Source organism: Mchenga conophoros, linkage group LG2 (assembly GCF_057382185.1).
Source record: "Mchenga conophoros isolate Kocher_MC1m ecotype Shallow Benthic linkage group LG2, M_conophoros_male_GT1.1, whole genome shotgun sequence".
NCBI lineage: Eukaryota > Metazoa > Chordata > Actinopteri > Cichliformes > Cichlidae > Mchenga > Mchenga conophoros.
Genome location: NC_140527.1, coordinates 4444532 through 4461244, shown reverse-complemented (window position 1 = coordinate 4461244; position 16713 = coordinate 4444532). Strand labels below are relative to the sequence as shown.

At 40.2% G+C, this 16713-nt stretch overlaps 1 protein-coding gene across 7 annotated transcripts in view; it reads left to right on the top strand.

Annotated features, from left to right (window-relative positions):
* Nucleotides 1-16713, top strand: part of fam13b (family with sequence similarity 13 member B) — a 66175-nt gene that overhangs the window by 38244 nt on the left and 11218 nt on the right. For 4 of the 7 annotated variants that reach the window (XM_085283867.1, XM_085283904.1, XM_085283913.1 and 1 more), the window contains exons 8-11: nucleotides 10561-10605; nucleotides 13125-13220; nucleotides 13561-13708; nucleotides 16046-16143. In XM_085283867.1, the coding sequence (XP_085139993.1) occupies nucleotides 10561-10605; nucleotides 13125-13220; nucleotides 13561-13708; nucleotides 16046-16143 (387 nt within the window). The remainder of the gene's footprint in view (nucleotides 1-10560; nucleotides 10606-13124; nucleotides 13221-13560; nucleotides 13709-16045; nucleotides 16144-16713) is intronic. The other 3 variants (XM_085283877.1, XM_085283895.1, XM_085283885.1) reach the window with 3 other exon arrangements.

Below are 16713 nucleotides of genomic sequence, written 5' to 3'. Positions count from 1 at the left end.
GAACATATTTAACTGTGTTATAGTATAAAAGGTCAGCAATGACAGCAGGGATCAAGTTGGAGTATGAGTGTGTGTATCTTTGGTATTAGCAGTTAATTTTTTGTTTGTGGTTCAATACAAAATGTTTTCCGTGACTGTGTTTATATTTATGTGAGCTTTATTAGAGGAAGATTTAAGGTTGCAGCTATTGTACCACAGTGCACAGACTGCCAGTGAAAACAAAGGGGGGATTACATGCAGTAAATTCTTTAAATTAAACAATGCACATCAGATGGTTTTGATCCTGAAGTCACATGGGATTGATTTTAGTTGGTATTAAATCTCGGTTAGCCGTGGCTAGCCTGCAGCCATCATCCCTTTGACCTCGACTAACCTCTTGTCTGGTCTGGGGGGGATTACTGTGGTATTTGTAGACCATGGAGCATCCAGGGTACTCTGCAGAGCCATTTCAATAATGCACAGATTTAGAGATTGGTTTTTTTTTCTTTTTTTTTTAAATTCCTAGTCCTATTTAGTCCTCTCGAGTCTGGTTATGTGAAAAAAAAAAATATTTTTGTGTTTTCAGAGTTGACATTTTCATAGGCTTGTTAAATTAAATGCATAAATGTTTAGAATTTGAGCATTAAGGATGGTACTGGTTATGATTGGATGGGTTTGTTTTTTGTTTTCTACGATTATAACCACCACGTTTTTGGAAGCAAGCTGGAAACACTTACAGTCGAGTCTATTAATTTAACCCGCGTGCTTGATCCAGAGCCAGTCCTGACCTCTATGGGGCCTTAGCAAAGTTCTGCCAAAGGATCTTCCTGACAGATCCATGAGCCATTTTAACTATTTATCATTGCCACATAATTACACCAGTGATCCCACTACAAACCTAACTCCCTAAACCATTTAAGGATAAGCACTGCTAGGTAGAACACAACGAGATGTGGACGATAAACAGTGTCGTTTCTATAGAACTACATGAAGTTTTAACATCAGATTTGGAGACTTGTCTAATTTTCTGTTAAAATACACAGCAATGTTTTTGTTGAAAATCAGGTTGGGCTGTTTTTTTGTCCTCAAACCTTTTTTTGAGTTGAGCTTGCTGTTCCATATATGTATATGCCATATGCTTTGACAAGGCTCCAAAAAGGTAAGTTCCCATCTAGTGATTCAGCGTTAACGGTGGCTCAGTTGTTTGTCTAGACTTGACAGACAGGGAAGGCTGTCCTCTGTGGCTGTTGCTGTGCCCTCTTAATAGACTCTGACAGCCAACACACACACACACACCTTAGATTCCAACAGCCTCTACTCATTTCAGATCTATATATATATTCCCTGGAATTTCTCTTCTGATCTCTCTTCTTACCCCATCACTACTTCCCTCCCTCTCTGCCCTTGCTTATGTTCTCTCTCCATGTGTGGAAAGTATTTTTCATGGGATCACTGAAATACCCTGGCAGCATGAGAAGCATCACCCTTAGAAAGCACGTCTATGGCTAAAGGCGGGAGGAAAGCGATGGATTAATGGAGGGAATGGAGATTCAGGCAGCTAAAAGCGCCACAGTGAGATAAGAACTGGAAAATGTCCCTACTTGTGAACGATTTATTGATTTTCAATCTAAGTGATAATGCAATACTAGACCTCAGGAGGAAAAATGTCAGCCTGACAGTAGATTTTAAAAAGATTAGCAAACGTTTGTCTTCAATTTTACCTTTGAAGACAAGTTGGCCTCAATTTTTTACTTTTTAGAGCGTCGTACCAGTCTAGCGTGACTGACCTGTGTAGCTCTTCGTGAAGCAGATTACATCTGTGTACATAAAAATCACGCGTGAGATTATTTTGTGTGACTGTGGAAATGATTCGTATATCTCACTGGGACACCATACCAGGCTGGAGAGCCTTGTTCTGTCCATTTGTGCCAACAATTTTCATGTGCACGCACACATATATGTCTGACCTCGTCCCTTCTGGGTCACCTACACTGGCTTTGACCAAACTGTCAATGGTCACAACAATTTGGATATTAATAATCATGAAACTGATCTGTGTTGGTCTGGTCCTAGTTTTGGGCAATGTGCAAAGGAACTGTTTATATGTTTGGGAAACCTGCAGTGAGCGGAGACTGAAGAAGTCACTTGGATGAGTGATGAACTGTTTCTCCAACTGAAAACCCATCGTTCAGATGAACAGAATCAGCTTTTGGGGATTTCCTTACCTGGATGATTGAGCATGCATCGAGACAAACAGTCACTTACTTTTTTACCTGTGTGAATTGGATGTTGAAAGCTTGGTTGTGTATTCTGTATCGTTTTATGCCATATTGCACTGGTCCAAAATGATCTCCAAACTGACCGCTGGAGTCCTTATCAGGTGTAATTCATAGCCACTGTTTTGGATTAACAGGCACAAATTGTACCACAGTCCCCTTACAATTCTTCCCTCGAGTTTGCACAGTGTAAAAGGGCCTTTAAACTCTCTGCACATGAGGAACAGAAAGAGACAGAAACCATGGTTAGTTTTATATCCTCATCCAGAGCTGAAAGCTTGTGATAGCACGATCTATCACAAATGCTGAAAGAATCACATCATGTATAAAAAGGAGAGAAAATGTCCCAATTCAAACCACCCTGTCTTGTTTTTCAAAAGCGAAAAAAATAATTGCGGATTTTTGTGTTCAAATCCAACACATAATTAGCTCTGCTTCCCAGGGCTTTGCTGCTTCCTGGTACAAATTGATAAGGTAAACCTGTTCTGGGCTGTCTCTGCTCTGCAGTCTGCTTCCAGAAATTTTATAAATAACAACCCTTCAGTAAGTATTGACATGTGTTGATGCTGTTCTCCGTTAGGTTTTCCTTACTTGCACCCTGCCCATGCTTAAGGTAACCATTACTCGAATATGTTGGCTATAAGATCTCTGCGTGACCTGTACATGGACTGTATATGGATAGGTCATGTTTGCTTTATTTTCAAAAGCTGACACCAAAAGAAAAAAGGTAGATATGCACACAGACCAAGTTGTTTTTAGATTCTTTTCTTTCTTTAGCATTTTTAAATTGTGATGTATGTTTCTATAGCAAAAGGAGTGTAATGCACACAGGAAGTGAGGGATCAGTACATAATCAAAACATTTAAAAGGATACACAGAACTAGTCAACACTGTCATAGTGTGTTTTCTTCAGCACGAGAGGATTACTCTAACAAAGAGATCTGGAACATGGAGGGGGCTGGATCAGCAGGTCAAGGCAGTGGGAAAGTAATAGGAGACATAAAAAAATGTACAACGCAATCAAATAGAGCTAAACAAAACTGTCATTGCAGTTAATTTAATCTCAGAAAGCTGTTGCACAGCTGTCGTCAGCTCCACTCTCCATGCATCTATATCACTGTGACACTCATGGAACAGAGATTAGAGTGAGCTGGAAACGATAACACAAGCCTTCAGCTTGAAACACCTAAAGGAGAAAACACACAGCCACAGCAGCACTGCAACATGGCATATGATGTGCATCAAGTGACACGAACAACGGCCAAGTGTGACTCGGACCACGTTAAATAACCTGTCTGTGAGGGACAACAAAATCCCATGTGCATCCACCATTTGAACTTCTTAGTTGTAGAGCCAGTCTGCAGAGCCACACCTTACCAAGTTTATAAGTGTAGGTGAAGGGTTATTGCAGTTGTGTGAAATGTCACGCACATCATTGTGTGACTAGTCACAGCAGGGTTTCTAATTATACATAGAAAACATTAGAAGCTGCTGTTTTGGCACATGCCATTCAGCAGCAGTGTGTTTCTGGCTTTAATTATATGTTTCTATATCACTGCATTAAGTTGATGGGACTGGTTTCTTATGGCTTGGTGAATTGTTGTCAGTACAACCCAGTGAACCCATTAATAATGTTCAAACAGGTCTCCTGGTCCTTTCGCCCTTTGTTTCTAGACTGTGGCCTTGGCAGTAGCTTCGGGCACAGTGTGTAAAATGATATACCAGCTGACCCAGATTGTACCGCTCATTGACGTGCTATCAGTGCTCATCCACAGTTCGGGGACAGCTGTTCTATCTTTCCAAAGAGTGCTCACGTTTCTAAATCACAATAGATAAAACAGTTATTCTGATTGGCTCTGAAGCTTCTTTGTCAACATGCTGCCCCTGTTGTGTCTGTATGTTATAAATAGAAGATAAAGTTTTAGTTTAGGCGTCACCAAAGTCAGCGGTAATACCAGGCAGGCTGAAAGTCAAAGTAGTGTTAATGATTCATGAAGAACGCTTCATAACATTTACACATTCTCCTCGTCTGTTTCTTCCCTTGAGAGATTCCTGGAACGTTGTGTGTAGACAGGTGTATCCCACATGGAAATAACAGAATCTAAAGTTGGGTCCTTTAGGAAGTTTGGAACTAGCAGGATTTGTACACCACTGAGCGGATTTGGTGTATTGCACATTTCTTATCTATGATGGTCATGAAAAAGTTTTTTAAATTTTTGTAGTCTGTCAATAATCTGCAAGTCAATGGTCTTCAAATTGACGGCGGTTAGAGTTATATATAATAATACCCAGTCGTCAAGTTTAAAGTGAAGTTTTTAAAGAATTTATCCAAACTGTAATCATTGAAGTTGTGCTAACTAATTGAAGGATCAGTTGAATCATAAGCACAGAACACAAAGTGTCAATACAGATCTAATATGTCGAAACTTCCTTTTAAAAAATCATACAGAAAACAAAAATTTGGATCAAACTTCTCCTAGTTGCTGTATGTGAGGGTTAAATTTTGCTTGTGCAACTGTAAAATCATCAACTTTTAACTTTCACTGTTCTTTATGGAAACTTCCAGAAGCTTCACCTTACAGTTTGTCCAGAACAGAAGAACGGAGGCACACTGTCTGATATAAACACACTGTGTTCATAGTCACACTGAAGCTCCCAAATGGAAAATGCTTATTTTTTAAGTGTAGTTACTTTTGTAGGTACGTTTTGCTTAAACAGACAAAATCAGTATTTGGTTTTCTTTTTTGTAAAATATGTACCTAGTCTTGTATTTAGTATTTAGTATTGCCTTTTACCCAGCAGCTGTTTGCTCAGGATGATTCATGATTTTTGTCTTTCTGCTGAGGTCATGCTTAGTGAGCGCTGTGCCTCTAAATCTCAGGGGCTATAATGGTTTTAGTCTATTGTTTTCCTTCTCCGCTCTTACTACGAGACTCGAAAGTTCTCTAAAACTTCAATATACATCTTTTAAAAAAGCTTAATAACTTAATATATACAACCATGGTAATTATAGATAACAAAAATATTAACAAAATAAGGAAAAAACACATTTTAGTTAACTGAACTAAAAAATAGACTAAAAGAAAGAAAACTAAAACCGATAAAGCCATCCAGGAAAATTCTTAGATTTTTGACTTTGTCAGTTTAGTTTGGCTGATCGGCGAGTGGATATTTTTGTCTTTATTACTTCTCTTTTGAGGGAACCCACAGAAGTTTCTTTAGGATTTCTGATCGAAGCGGTTCCCATTCAGTTTTACTTGCTTTGTCTGAGTCATGATTATCAGGGATATTTGTAGGCAATGAATCAGCACACTGATAGGAGTCTTCACCTTTAGTCCATTTGTGTCATACTTGTTCTCTCTTTTGTTCCTTTTTAACTCTTCCTTCTTTGACTGGTATAAATATTTTGGCCTCTTTGTTCCTTCACACCCTTTTTCTTTCGTACACTGTTTCTGTGCCTTTTTAGTCTGTATTTTCTAAATGTTTTAATTCTTCTCTTTTGGAAAAAGCTCATACAGGGTGTTTTAAAAGACACAGGCATCTGTTAGTTTGTGTGCATCTTGTCTGTGCGTGCGCGCCATTACACAGCCCACGGGGCTGACTGTAAACTGCTGAGTTCATACTCGGCACTGAGTGGACAAAAAAAATCAACCCTCTTCCCAGTTTCTGCCGTAAGATTGGCCCACATAGCTTTCCCTCCCTCTTCCCTCTTTACAATTGGGTCTCAAATTCAGCCCCTCCCATCCCATTGGTCCTCCTGGGGTTGTTGCCTGGTTACATCAGAAGCTCTCATATTTGAGCAGAGCTCTGGATATTTACTGCAGCACTTTTGGAGACAGAGTGCAGAGTGAGGCAACCTCACTCACTCACACACACACACATCCACACTTGTTCATAAATTCAAGACACACACCGTTTTAGAGGACGCTACAGCATGCACCCTGCTGACACCGTGGCTCTGTTGCTAGACCTGCTTGTACTGACGCTGACACCTCAAAGTGCTCAATTGGGATAACCTCTGAATACAAGGTTGATCTACAGACCTGCCAGGTACTCGAAGAAGGAAGGAAAAACTGAGGGTTCAGGAAGAACAAGCTTAACAGCTGGATACTGCTGCTACAGGAGATGTGTCAATTGGTTAACAGGCAAAAAGAAGAGAAACACAGAGATCGTGCAGAGTTTGGCTAAAAGTCAAGCTCGCTTCTCACACTGGACTTCAATAACCTACAGGTTGGCTTGCTGAGTACAGTGGAAAGACGAGAAAGAAGATACTCAACAGAGAAACTGACAGAAACTGAACTGCCTACCGGCTTGATCCAGTGGCATAAAAACCCCAAAGCTAAACAAAAAGAGTAGATCACAGTGAGAGGAAACACAGCTGGGAAAATGAGAATGGCCTGTGACATTCTGCTGCAGAGGTAAACATCAGGGGTTATGTAACTCCTGTAGTCTGACTGGAATGAAAGATTTCATGGATGAATAGATGGATGAAGGAGAAAGCAAATATGTGGTTGGATGATTGATGAAGTGAATAAAGAGAAGAGGTGGGGAAAAGTGGATCGTTGTGGATTGTTTGAGGGAAAATGACTGTAAGAAGCAGCAGGAAGAATAGTTGAAGTTTTGATTTAGGTATGAATTGGTGGAAATGTTAGGAATTTAAAACATCATTGTACATGGAAAACTGGAGGGGAAGGAAGATAGTTTGTGCTTGTTGCTCAGTCTTTATTTACCAGAGAGAAGAAAGAGGAGCTGTATAGGAGTCCAGAGGAAGTATATACTTGACAGCAGATTTTTTTAAGTTATGTAATCTGAATATAAATGACACAAGAGTGCATGATGACAGTGTGTCAGCACTTTTTGCACCATAGAAGGAAAGAAAAGGCAAGTTAGTAGGGAGTAATTAGGCGTGTGGAAGTTTATCGACAGAAATTTTGCTAACTGATTAAAGTAAAACAAGTCTTGATGTGCCAAATGCCAAACCCCTGTTTCCTTCTGCTCAGATGTAAGGATTTTGATGCCATTCAGCTAATGATTAGCAATTAGAAGATGTGACCTTGAGCTTTTTCTTTTTAATGCTGTTACCTCACATTTTACAAGCAAATCTATTTAGCAAGAAAATAATCATTGATTCATTTTTGGCTTTTTCTGACATGGAAAAGAATGTGAATTAAACCATCAATATGGAAAAAAATATATAATGCATAGTTAGATGTAAAATAATCAAAACAGTGAGGGTATCTGTAAATGTGCAAGCTCTTAACAATGTTGCATCAGTTCCTCGTGACTGGTGAATGGTGGAATGAGGAGGATTTGTTGGGCCAACTTAACCAAAATCAAATCAGTATTCTCTGATGGCCAAACTGCTGCGGGACAATTAAGAGAAAATGAATGAATCTGAGCTGCGCAAAGCAAATGATGGAAGGAAACAAATGAGCATCATGGAGGCAGTGAAACAAACAGATGTTACATCTTTGACCTGGTCTGTGTTTAGGTTGCGATCTGAATACAAACATCTGTGACGGATTTTTGGCGCTTCCACGAAGGACTATAAATGTTTACAGTTTCAGACGCAGCCAGGAGAGCTGTTTATGAGATGTAAGATGATGCTTATGAAGAAGAGTGGGCAAGTGAGTGTGTGTTTCAGGTTGTGCTAAGGAAGGAAAGGCTTATGCAGGCAAGGTGTATTTATGTCCGAAGTGGGTAACGAGCTTAAGCAGTGAGCTATGTTTTGTTGAACATGCTGGTTTATATATATATATAAATATATATGTATGTGTGTGTGTGTGTGCGGGGGCTGCTGCAGTCACTATTACCTCCCAGCCAGAGCAGAGCCGAGTCAGGTTTGCTGACAACAGCACATCTTTAAAATCATATCTCACCTCTAACTTACCTTACGCGCGCACACACTCGTATATTCTTGCCTTTGCATCAGAAGAACCATTGAAAATAATAAAAGTGGGTAATTGATTAGTTATTTTATTCTTTAGTGTCATCACTGATAATACAAAGTCCCTCTGCTCTACTTTGCAGTAACCCACAATCTTTTAGCTGTTTAGTCACCAGTCAGCTGACTTGATGGCGCTAATACACAGCACAGTGGTTCACCTCTGCAGTTCATGCTCTTATCTGTACAAAACTGATACCGGTGTCCTAAATTTGTGATACACACAGGGTACTGTAATGTTTTAGATTTCAGATAATTGCACAAACTCAAAATAGAGTCGAGTAAATACTGCACATTTCATCCACATTTCTCAATGATTTTATCTCCTAATACCTGAAGGTCACGCCCCGTGCTGCAAGTATAAAATGTGTGATTGCGAGATAATATTAAATCTTACAAGTTTTTCTCCATTACTGAAAGCCAATAGGAGATATTTTTTAAAACAGCTTTGTTGAATAATGATTGAATTACCTCAGCAGCACGCACAGCAGCAAATGGAAGGATAGCTTTCAACACAGATGGAAATAACAGTCGTGTTTAGACCGTGGCAGTGCTGACTGAGATAATCCTTTGGTGGTAAATCAGCAGTAAATATGTTATGAATGTATAAATATTGCTCTTCACAAATGGAAACCCATGTAATCCAACTGGAGAAAAATGGCCAAACGTACATGATAGTTTTATATTTATATTGATTTATTGATATTGATTTATATCAAGTTAAGAGCTGAGTTGTGATGATTACTATATCCAAGACTACAAAGTTTACACAAGAGTGCTAATTGTGGTGGTGTGTAAGTTGGACTGTGTCCACTGACCCTGCTGTGGGAGAGATGTTTCTAGCAGAGGGATCCAGGGAGGAGGCAGCAGATTAACCTGATGCGATCTGAGTGATTCTGGCAAGCATCCCTTTTACTCTGACGCGCTCGTCTCTGCACCTTTAAGACGTAGATAATAATGCAGTTAGTAAAATCAAAAAAATCTGTCATAATCTGTTTGAATAATACAAAGTTTAGTGGTCATCATATATGTAGAGACTAAATGTAAGTTGAACTATTTATACTTTGGTCACTAACAAAGGGTTTAGAGTATTAATGCCAACAAATAGCCGTAAAAGGTGTGGTTCCTTAAAATGTTATTAAGGGCTTATCTGTGTCTGCCGTCGAGGCTTTAGGAGCTGCTCTAATCCAACTACTTGAAGCAAAGCTGTGTGTGTGTGTGTGTGTGTGTGTGTGTGTGTGTGTGTGTGTGTGTGTGTGTGTGTGTGTGTGTGTGTGTGTGTGTGTGTGTGTGTGTGTGTGTGTGTGTGTGTGTGTTCTGGTTGACTCATTGTTAGGTCTCTGCAATACGAGCGCCTTCCTTTTTGTCTGTCCTGCCTTCACACTCACTCATGATCAAGGCTACATTCTCAGGAAGGGAATGTCGGATGTTTGCTGCCTTCATAGTCAGTAAGATGGAAAAAAAAAAGAAGCAAAGCGGAAGAGAAAGGAGAGCTCAAGAGATGCAGTAATGAAACTAAAAAGGCTTTTTGGGGTTGAGTGCGCATGAATGAAAAGAAACAATAGAGTGATAAACAGAAGCAGATTTGATTTAAAACATAGCTAATGGAAGACAAACACCCCAGAGAAAGAAAAGAGAGGGAAAGTAGCAAGAAGGAGAAGAATAAAGAGAGGGCATTATGGTTTCCTATCTGCCATTAATAATTCAGTCATTATCGATCAACCTGAGCACTTCTTGTAGCGTTAAAAGTGCGTGTGTGTGTGTGTGCGTGTGTGTGTGTGTGTGTGTGTGTGTGTGTGTGTGTGTGTGTGTGCGTGTGTTATATAAATCCTGGCGTGCCTGTCAGTGGGTGTGTTTGTGAATCAAGTGATGAGACACATCACAGCCAACTTCTTGTTTCATGCCGTGTACACATGCACACGCACACACTTCCCTGCTTATGGAAGAACAAGTATGACATTACATACACAACTGTCTATCTGATCAGCAGGGTCAAGCAGAGCTCTGTAGCCTAAATAACAATCTGCCCACTCAGAGTGGCGCCACTGACTAAAACTGTGCGCGTGATACATTTGCTGAAATTGTCATTTCAGGGCATCTCAGACATCACTGTGCTAATTTTTACATGTTTTTCATTGATTTCACCTCTACTACCTCAGTGCTCGATCCCTGCTCTGTCTCACTAATGCACGTATAGAATACACAGACATACTCATTGTTAACAGCATTGCTAACATTCTTCTTCCCTGTTTTGACTCTTGCGGCTCGACACCCGCCTCCTCCAAGGTCAGTGCGGGACAGGAGTCGAGGAGTGCGTGATGTTCTAACCTTGTTGTGCTTTTCCTCTCTCTGGCTCTACAGCTCCCACCTCTCCCCTATATCCATCCTGCCTGCTGACTCTGCTGAGTAAGTCTCCACATATTCACACACACTCTCAATGGCATACTTAGACATAAACTCACGCTAACATACGCATTATATCACAACAACTTATCATAAACATCATAAGCTGTAATAAAATATGTACTCAATAATTCTTAATATTATATCCCGCAAAGGCATTTCATGTTAGAATATAATATTAATGAAACTGCAAATAATCAATAAGAGAAAGACAGAGCCATATTATATGTTAAGCGTGATGAGGCAGTCAAATAGCGTTTTCTCAAGAGGCGAATAAAATAATAGAAATCGAGATTGATGTGCAGCCGCTGCTGAGACAAGTGAGTTTTAAAAACTGTACAAGGTTTAGAGGAAGAGACGAGCAGGAAGGAGGAGAGCCGGCCTTGTGTTTTGATCAGGAAGCTAAAGTAAAGCGTTTTGCATGGCGTGGCACTTTGACGGTCTCAAGGACACGAACTGCAATCACATGACAGTCAGGCCGTCTCTTCGACGCTGCTCAGCATGGACGCAGAATACAATTATTTCTCTTTGTACAGCGCTTTAATGTGGGTTTACTTATTAGACTTAAACAATGAGGAATTAAACATAAAAGCTGGAATTCACTACCAGCAGTCAAAGGAGTTTAAATTGTCACATGTTCAGCTGCCCACCAATTTGACAGAAAATAGTAAAGATGGTTTTAAAAGAAGAAGAAACACATGATGATGGAGATGGGGAGACAGTTTTTTGCTGTGCAGATTTTAAAAAAGCAGTTTAATCTATTTTCATAACGCACATGCCAATAAAAAAAGTTTCCCTTAAATTTAAAAAGAGGGACCCTGCAGGTCCCACCGAGTTTCCCTGTTGGGAGGTAAAAATTTGGACGCTGTGTGAGTGTAAGTGCTTCTTTCTGTGTCTATGTAAGTAGGAAAGAGTGCAAGTGCATCATCTTTTACTGCTTATGTGTTTATTTCTGGAAGTGGCTGTTTGTGTGTGATGTGCAGTGTAGTTATTATTGTAGAGCTTCCTGGAGGTGGAGGCGAAGTTTGAGTGTATGTGTTCATATATTGACACCTACATTTCATTTATCTCAGCTCAGTAGCTTTATGAGTTTCTGCCTTAAATGGACATAGCAGAAAATCCCCTACAGGTACTCGATGTGTTAAATTCATGCGTATCTACAGTACCTGGGACAACTTGGTGTCACTGTCTGGACATTTACTTTGAGGATCAGCTTAAGGAGCAGAAGTTATATGATAGAAAAATAGAGGAAAAGTTGGAATAACACGTGATGAAAGCAGATGAAGTGAGTGAACAGTTGGTATGGGGGAGTTGGGTCTTTTCCCATTCAACTTAGGCTCTGCTGCCGTCTAAGCTGGAACAGTGACAAAACTCACAGACTGCATGAAGCCAGAGTAAATGAGGGAGGAATACATTATGATCAAACAAACATGGTCCAGTAATTGAAGCCAGATAGATGGAATCTCAGTAGAGCCGGTGGATCAGGCGTTGCATGTCGGTGCAGAAAAGGTCAGCGTGTGACTGCCGATGTTACCTTTTATAGGCTCTAACATCCCCTCTTTTTTTTCTCCCTGACTCCATATTAATCCTTTTAGACCAGGGCCGCACCATTGGCTTAATAAGGACTTGTTAAATAGCTCAGAAGGGGGAAAAAAGCACTGAGTGAAAATGATGAATATTATTCACTCTTAAACTTCAATAAATGTCTCTTATATGTACCTAATTACTATATAAAGATGAACATATAAATGCCATTTATCTGTTAATTGATCAGCAGAGGTTCCAGACACAGAGGTAGTGCTAAAAACAAACATCTTAATTAAATCTGGAAAAACAGCCCTCTAACCTCGTCAGTGTAACTGAACTAAGGATGTCATGTTGATGTCAACAGTTTTAGGCATTATGTGAGCGTTTTTAAAGCATGTATACTAATCACTAAAAAAAAACATGTTTAACTGAAGGATTAAAAAAATAGTGATGGTAGTGCTGTAATGTTGGGTAGTTGTTACTCTGCAAATCAGTTTTTATCTTTTTAGGTTTTTGATACATCGTGTCCTACTGCAGTTCAGAAATAAATACATACACAAGCCTAAATAGTGCGCATGGTTCTGGCAGGTGGACGACAGATGGAACTTATCGGTCTCCAGCTTTGACTATTTGCAACATGGTTGAAGTATTTTCGTTCTGGTTATCAAAACAGTTGTTGACGTCACAGACTTTTTCTCTGCTCAATAGAAGTCAGAGAAACATGCCCAGCATCTTGGGTGTTTGGATTATTGCTGTGGCTCGTTTTATGTGGATACTTCAGGTGGATAATGTTATTTTCAGGTTATCTATTTTTGTTTTTCTGTGGAGTTGTTGCACTGAATGAACAGGAAAAAAACATGGTCACTGGATCTCATGCAAATTAGTTATGTAAACCTTGGAAACTCTGCTTATCCTCTTTAAAGGTAGTCTGAACTCTTTGGACAGTGGTTAGTGTTAAACATCATTTTAACTTGTATTTCTGCTTTGTTTCCCAGTATTATTCAGCGGACCATCAGGGCTGCAGTGGAGCAGCACTTCTTTGATCTGAAAAACTCCATCGACCAAGACCTCAGCAGGTACGACAGCCAGGGGTGAGAGTGCAACACAGGCAGACCTGAAACCACAAAGTTTCTATGCACGCATGAATTAAATGTCTGTTGCACTTTGTAGTTGCACCTGTTGGTACAAACATGATTGCTCAGTGTTTTAAAGTGGCATCAGATGACTCTAAAGAAGCATTTCCAAGATAGCAAATCTCATGTACAAAGGCACAAAGCCAGCCAGATGGTTCACGTTACAGATAAACACATTTAGAGGTTACTTTAGCATTATGCTACTTTGCATAGCATTCCCCTGGATACAAGTTATGAATTTATATTTAAATAAGGGTACTTTCATTGCTTTATTAATCTTTCCATTGTGATATGTTAGGGAGAGTCCCAGTGAGCCTGCAGACCAGGGCTGTGATGGAGACGAGGAGCAACAAACTGACCCTGAAGACAGTGCCTGCGACACAGAAGGGGGAACCCCACTCACACAGCCTGAGCAGCACATCCAACAAAATCAGCGAGAAGCGCAGGTCAGTGGGGGGACGTCATGACGTGATAACCAGAAAGGGAATCTTTGTTTTAGTTGCGCGCGCTGCCTGTTACTGTAACATTGGCCGAACAGCAGCTCCCCTGTGTTCAAACAGAAAGTGACATCAGATGATAAGACACAAAAGAAAATTGTAGCAAGCTGCTGTGTGGGCTCAGAGCATGCTTCCCATAGCTAACCTCCTTCCCATCTCAGTGTGTCGCTTCATTCCAAGGCGAAATGTGTTTGATATTATCAGCACAGGCCCATCTTTGTTCTGCTCTGATCGCTACAATAGCTGGAAATTTACTGGGAAAGCGAGAAACAAGAGGGTTGTTTAACAAATACAAACACGCAGACACATTTAGTCATAACTAAATGTTAATAAGGTCATTTTGTACTTGGAAAAAGTGCTGAGTAGCTTCTTTCTCAAGGTTTGGCGAACGCATTTGCCACTTTTTATACCTATCATATGCCAGGATGCTATATTAAAAAACAAGGAGCTACTTTCAAGGGCTTTGGAAATTCTTGACCTTGCTTTCTTCACATTTTGGTAAGAATAGATACGAACTGATAAAATTATTATCCAGATGATGATGCTTTGAGATGCATTATCTGTTTAACACATTCTGAAGAGTAGTAATGTTTCTCTTTATTTTCAATATCTAGTTTTAGGCAGACATACACGGCACATATTCTTTGTATTCCTGTGCACATCACATACATTTTTATTGAAGCTGTCTCATTGGAAATCAAAACCCTGTTACTAGTGCCCCCCATTCAGCCTTACTGGCTTTTATCCCAAGAACCATGTTAGCTTCCAGATGGAGGGGTGAGGAGGAGACAACATGGTAGGCAGGGAGATGAGAGCCACGGCTGGAGAAGCTGTCACAGAAACAATAATCTTGATCCAAGTCCTTAAATAGATCAGCCAAGAGCCAAAGAATGACAGCTGCTCCACTGTACTACATCATCACAGACATGCATGTATTTACACTGGTTTTATGTTTAAAAAGTTGTATAGTTGTGCCATGTGCTATTAACAATGAGTTCAATATGTGTATGTCCACATAACATACACGCTGTGAAATGTCTTCTCATTTATGATGAGGACTTTTGTGTTCCTACAGAGTCGTCTGTATAGGTTCTCAGTCATTCAGGTGATGCTAGTCTTAGAAACTTGAGGGGGGGAAACAGAAGGTATCTGGACGTCTTTAAGCTTGTGAAGACATTTCATTCTCATCCAAAACTCCCAAACTCTCTTTCAACGATGCCAATGTTCACATTCTGGACTGAAAAGACAGATGGCTTGAAAGAGGAGTAAATGAAAAAGATCTATGAACAGAAATGGTAGCTTTTTCTTCCTTTTCCTGTAGCGCCTACTCAGCTTGACTTGACTCTACTTTGTTTCAGTCATTTTCCATTACAATTGATTACCAACTTATGTGCATGAGGTTGTTATAGCAACGTCCTGTGACATCTTCTGTATCTGACACAAAAATGCATGTTGCTCTCATGACTCATCGAGTGATGCCACTGACTAGCCAATCGGTGGCATGCGGTCTGTTAATGTCACGTTTTCGCCTCAGACTGCTCGGAAGCTGAGTAGGTACTAAAGAAGTGGTACCCGTTATTACCAGCTAGTGGAAAACCCTAAAAAACGTATTTAGCTGAGCCAAAAGCCAACCTGCCTTGAGAACCCTTCCCAGGTTTTTCAAATCTCACTCACAACTTACCTCAGATGTGAGTCAGTGGGTCACATGATAGGGTGGGGCAAGGTTTCACAGTAGTTTCACCCTTAACTTCCCTGATGGTATTAAGCCACACCTTTTTTCCCACCTTGGCTCGTGACAATGCACATGACGTGATTAATACTGGGTCAACGACTCTCCAAACCACCTCCAAAGAGAACAACCCCCATGTTAAATACGTGGGACTCTCCACCTTTTGTTTTCAGGACTGAAAAGCCTCACAAACTTCAAGAAGTCCAGTAACTTTTTCAAGGTTTACAGAGTTGTTGAAGATGAGCAGAGGCATTTTTAACCTCTAATTTTTAAGGAGCATTAAATTCTTAACTATTTAAGGTGAAAGAGCTTTATTTAATGCATTTATGATTACCTCACTGTATTCTGGGTATTTTGTGAACATTTGATCTGTTGGAGTGCTACATCTCTGTGTTGTCTCATTAACTGAGGAAGTGAAGCATTACAGTGTTTTACTTATTTCTGTTAGACTCCAGTGTGTAGCTCAGTTTGTGTTCTTGCCCATTCCTGTCTCTTGCTCTGCTTATTCCTGTTTAAGTTAAACAGAACATCTTGCTGTCCTGTCTTTTTTCCTCCAGAATTCACTGGACTCTGTCCCCACCCTGGAGGAGAGCTCAGGAATGGACCTGGATGCAGAGTCTGTCACCGATGCAAAGAACAACTTAAACACTGCCAGGTGAGCTGTTTACTTCACAAACACCAGCTGCCTGGATTTACCCTCAGAGTTTAGTTTCGATGCAAAGCAAACGAGAGGCAGCAGTGTTGCCGTGCTGATCAGACACTTGCCTTCTGCAGATTGCTTTGACACGCTGTTTCAACCAGAGCTCACATTTTATGCTGCATCTGAAACGCATCTTTATCTCAGTCTCTCTCACTCCCAACACTTATTCACTTTTGCTTCCTTCTTGTGTATCTTTACATGTCATATGATGATATTACACCCCCAGCTCGTTGTTAACAGCTGTAGTGAGTACACCGCCATCAATGTGGCATGCAGTGTTAAAACTGACAAATGCTGCTTCACACCTATTTATTTAAAACAGGCAAAATACTGACTACACAAAGCACTGATTTTGGTTACAGCTTTGTGAGTTTTTTTCCTCGTCGAATTATTCGTGCAGCGGAAAGATTTCTTTGTTGTGTGACTGTGGTGTGACTCTTCGTCAGCTGTTATCCAGGCAAGGTTTCAGGAAGACTAAATATGGTGAGAGTGATATGATTGGACAGCTTTTATAAAAGTACACTT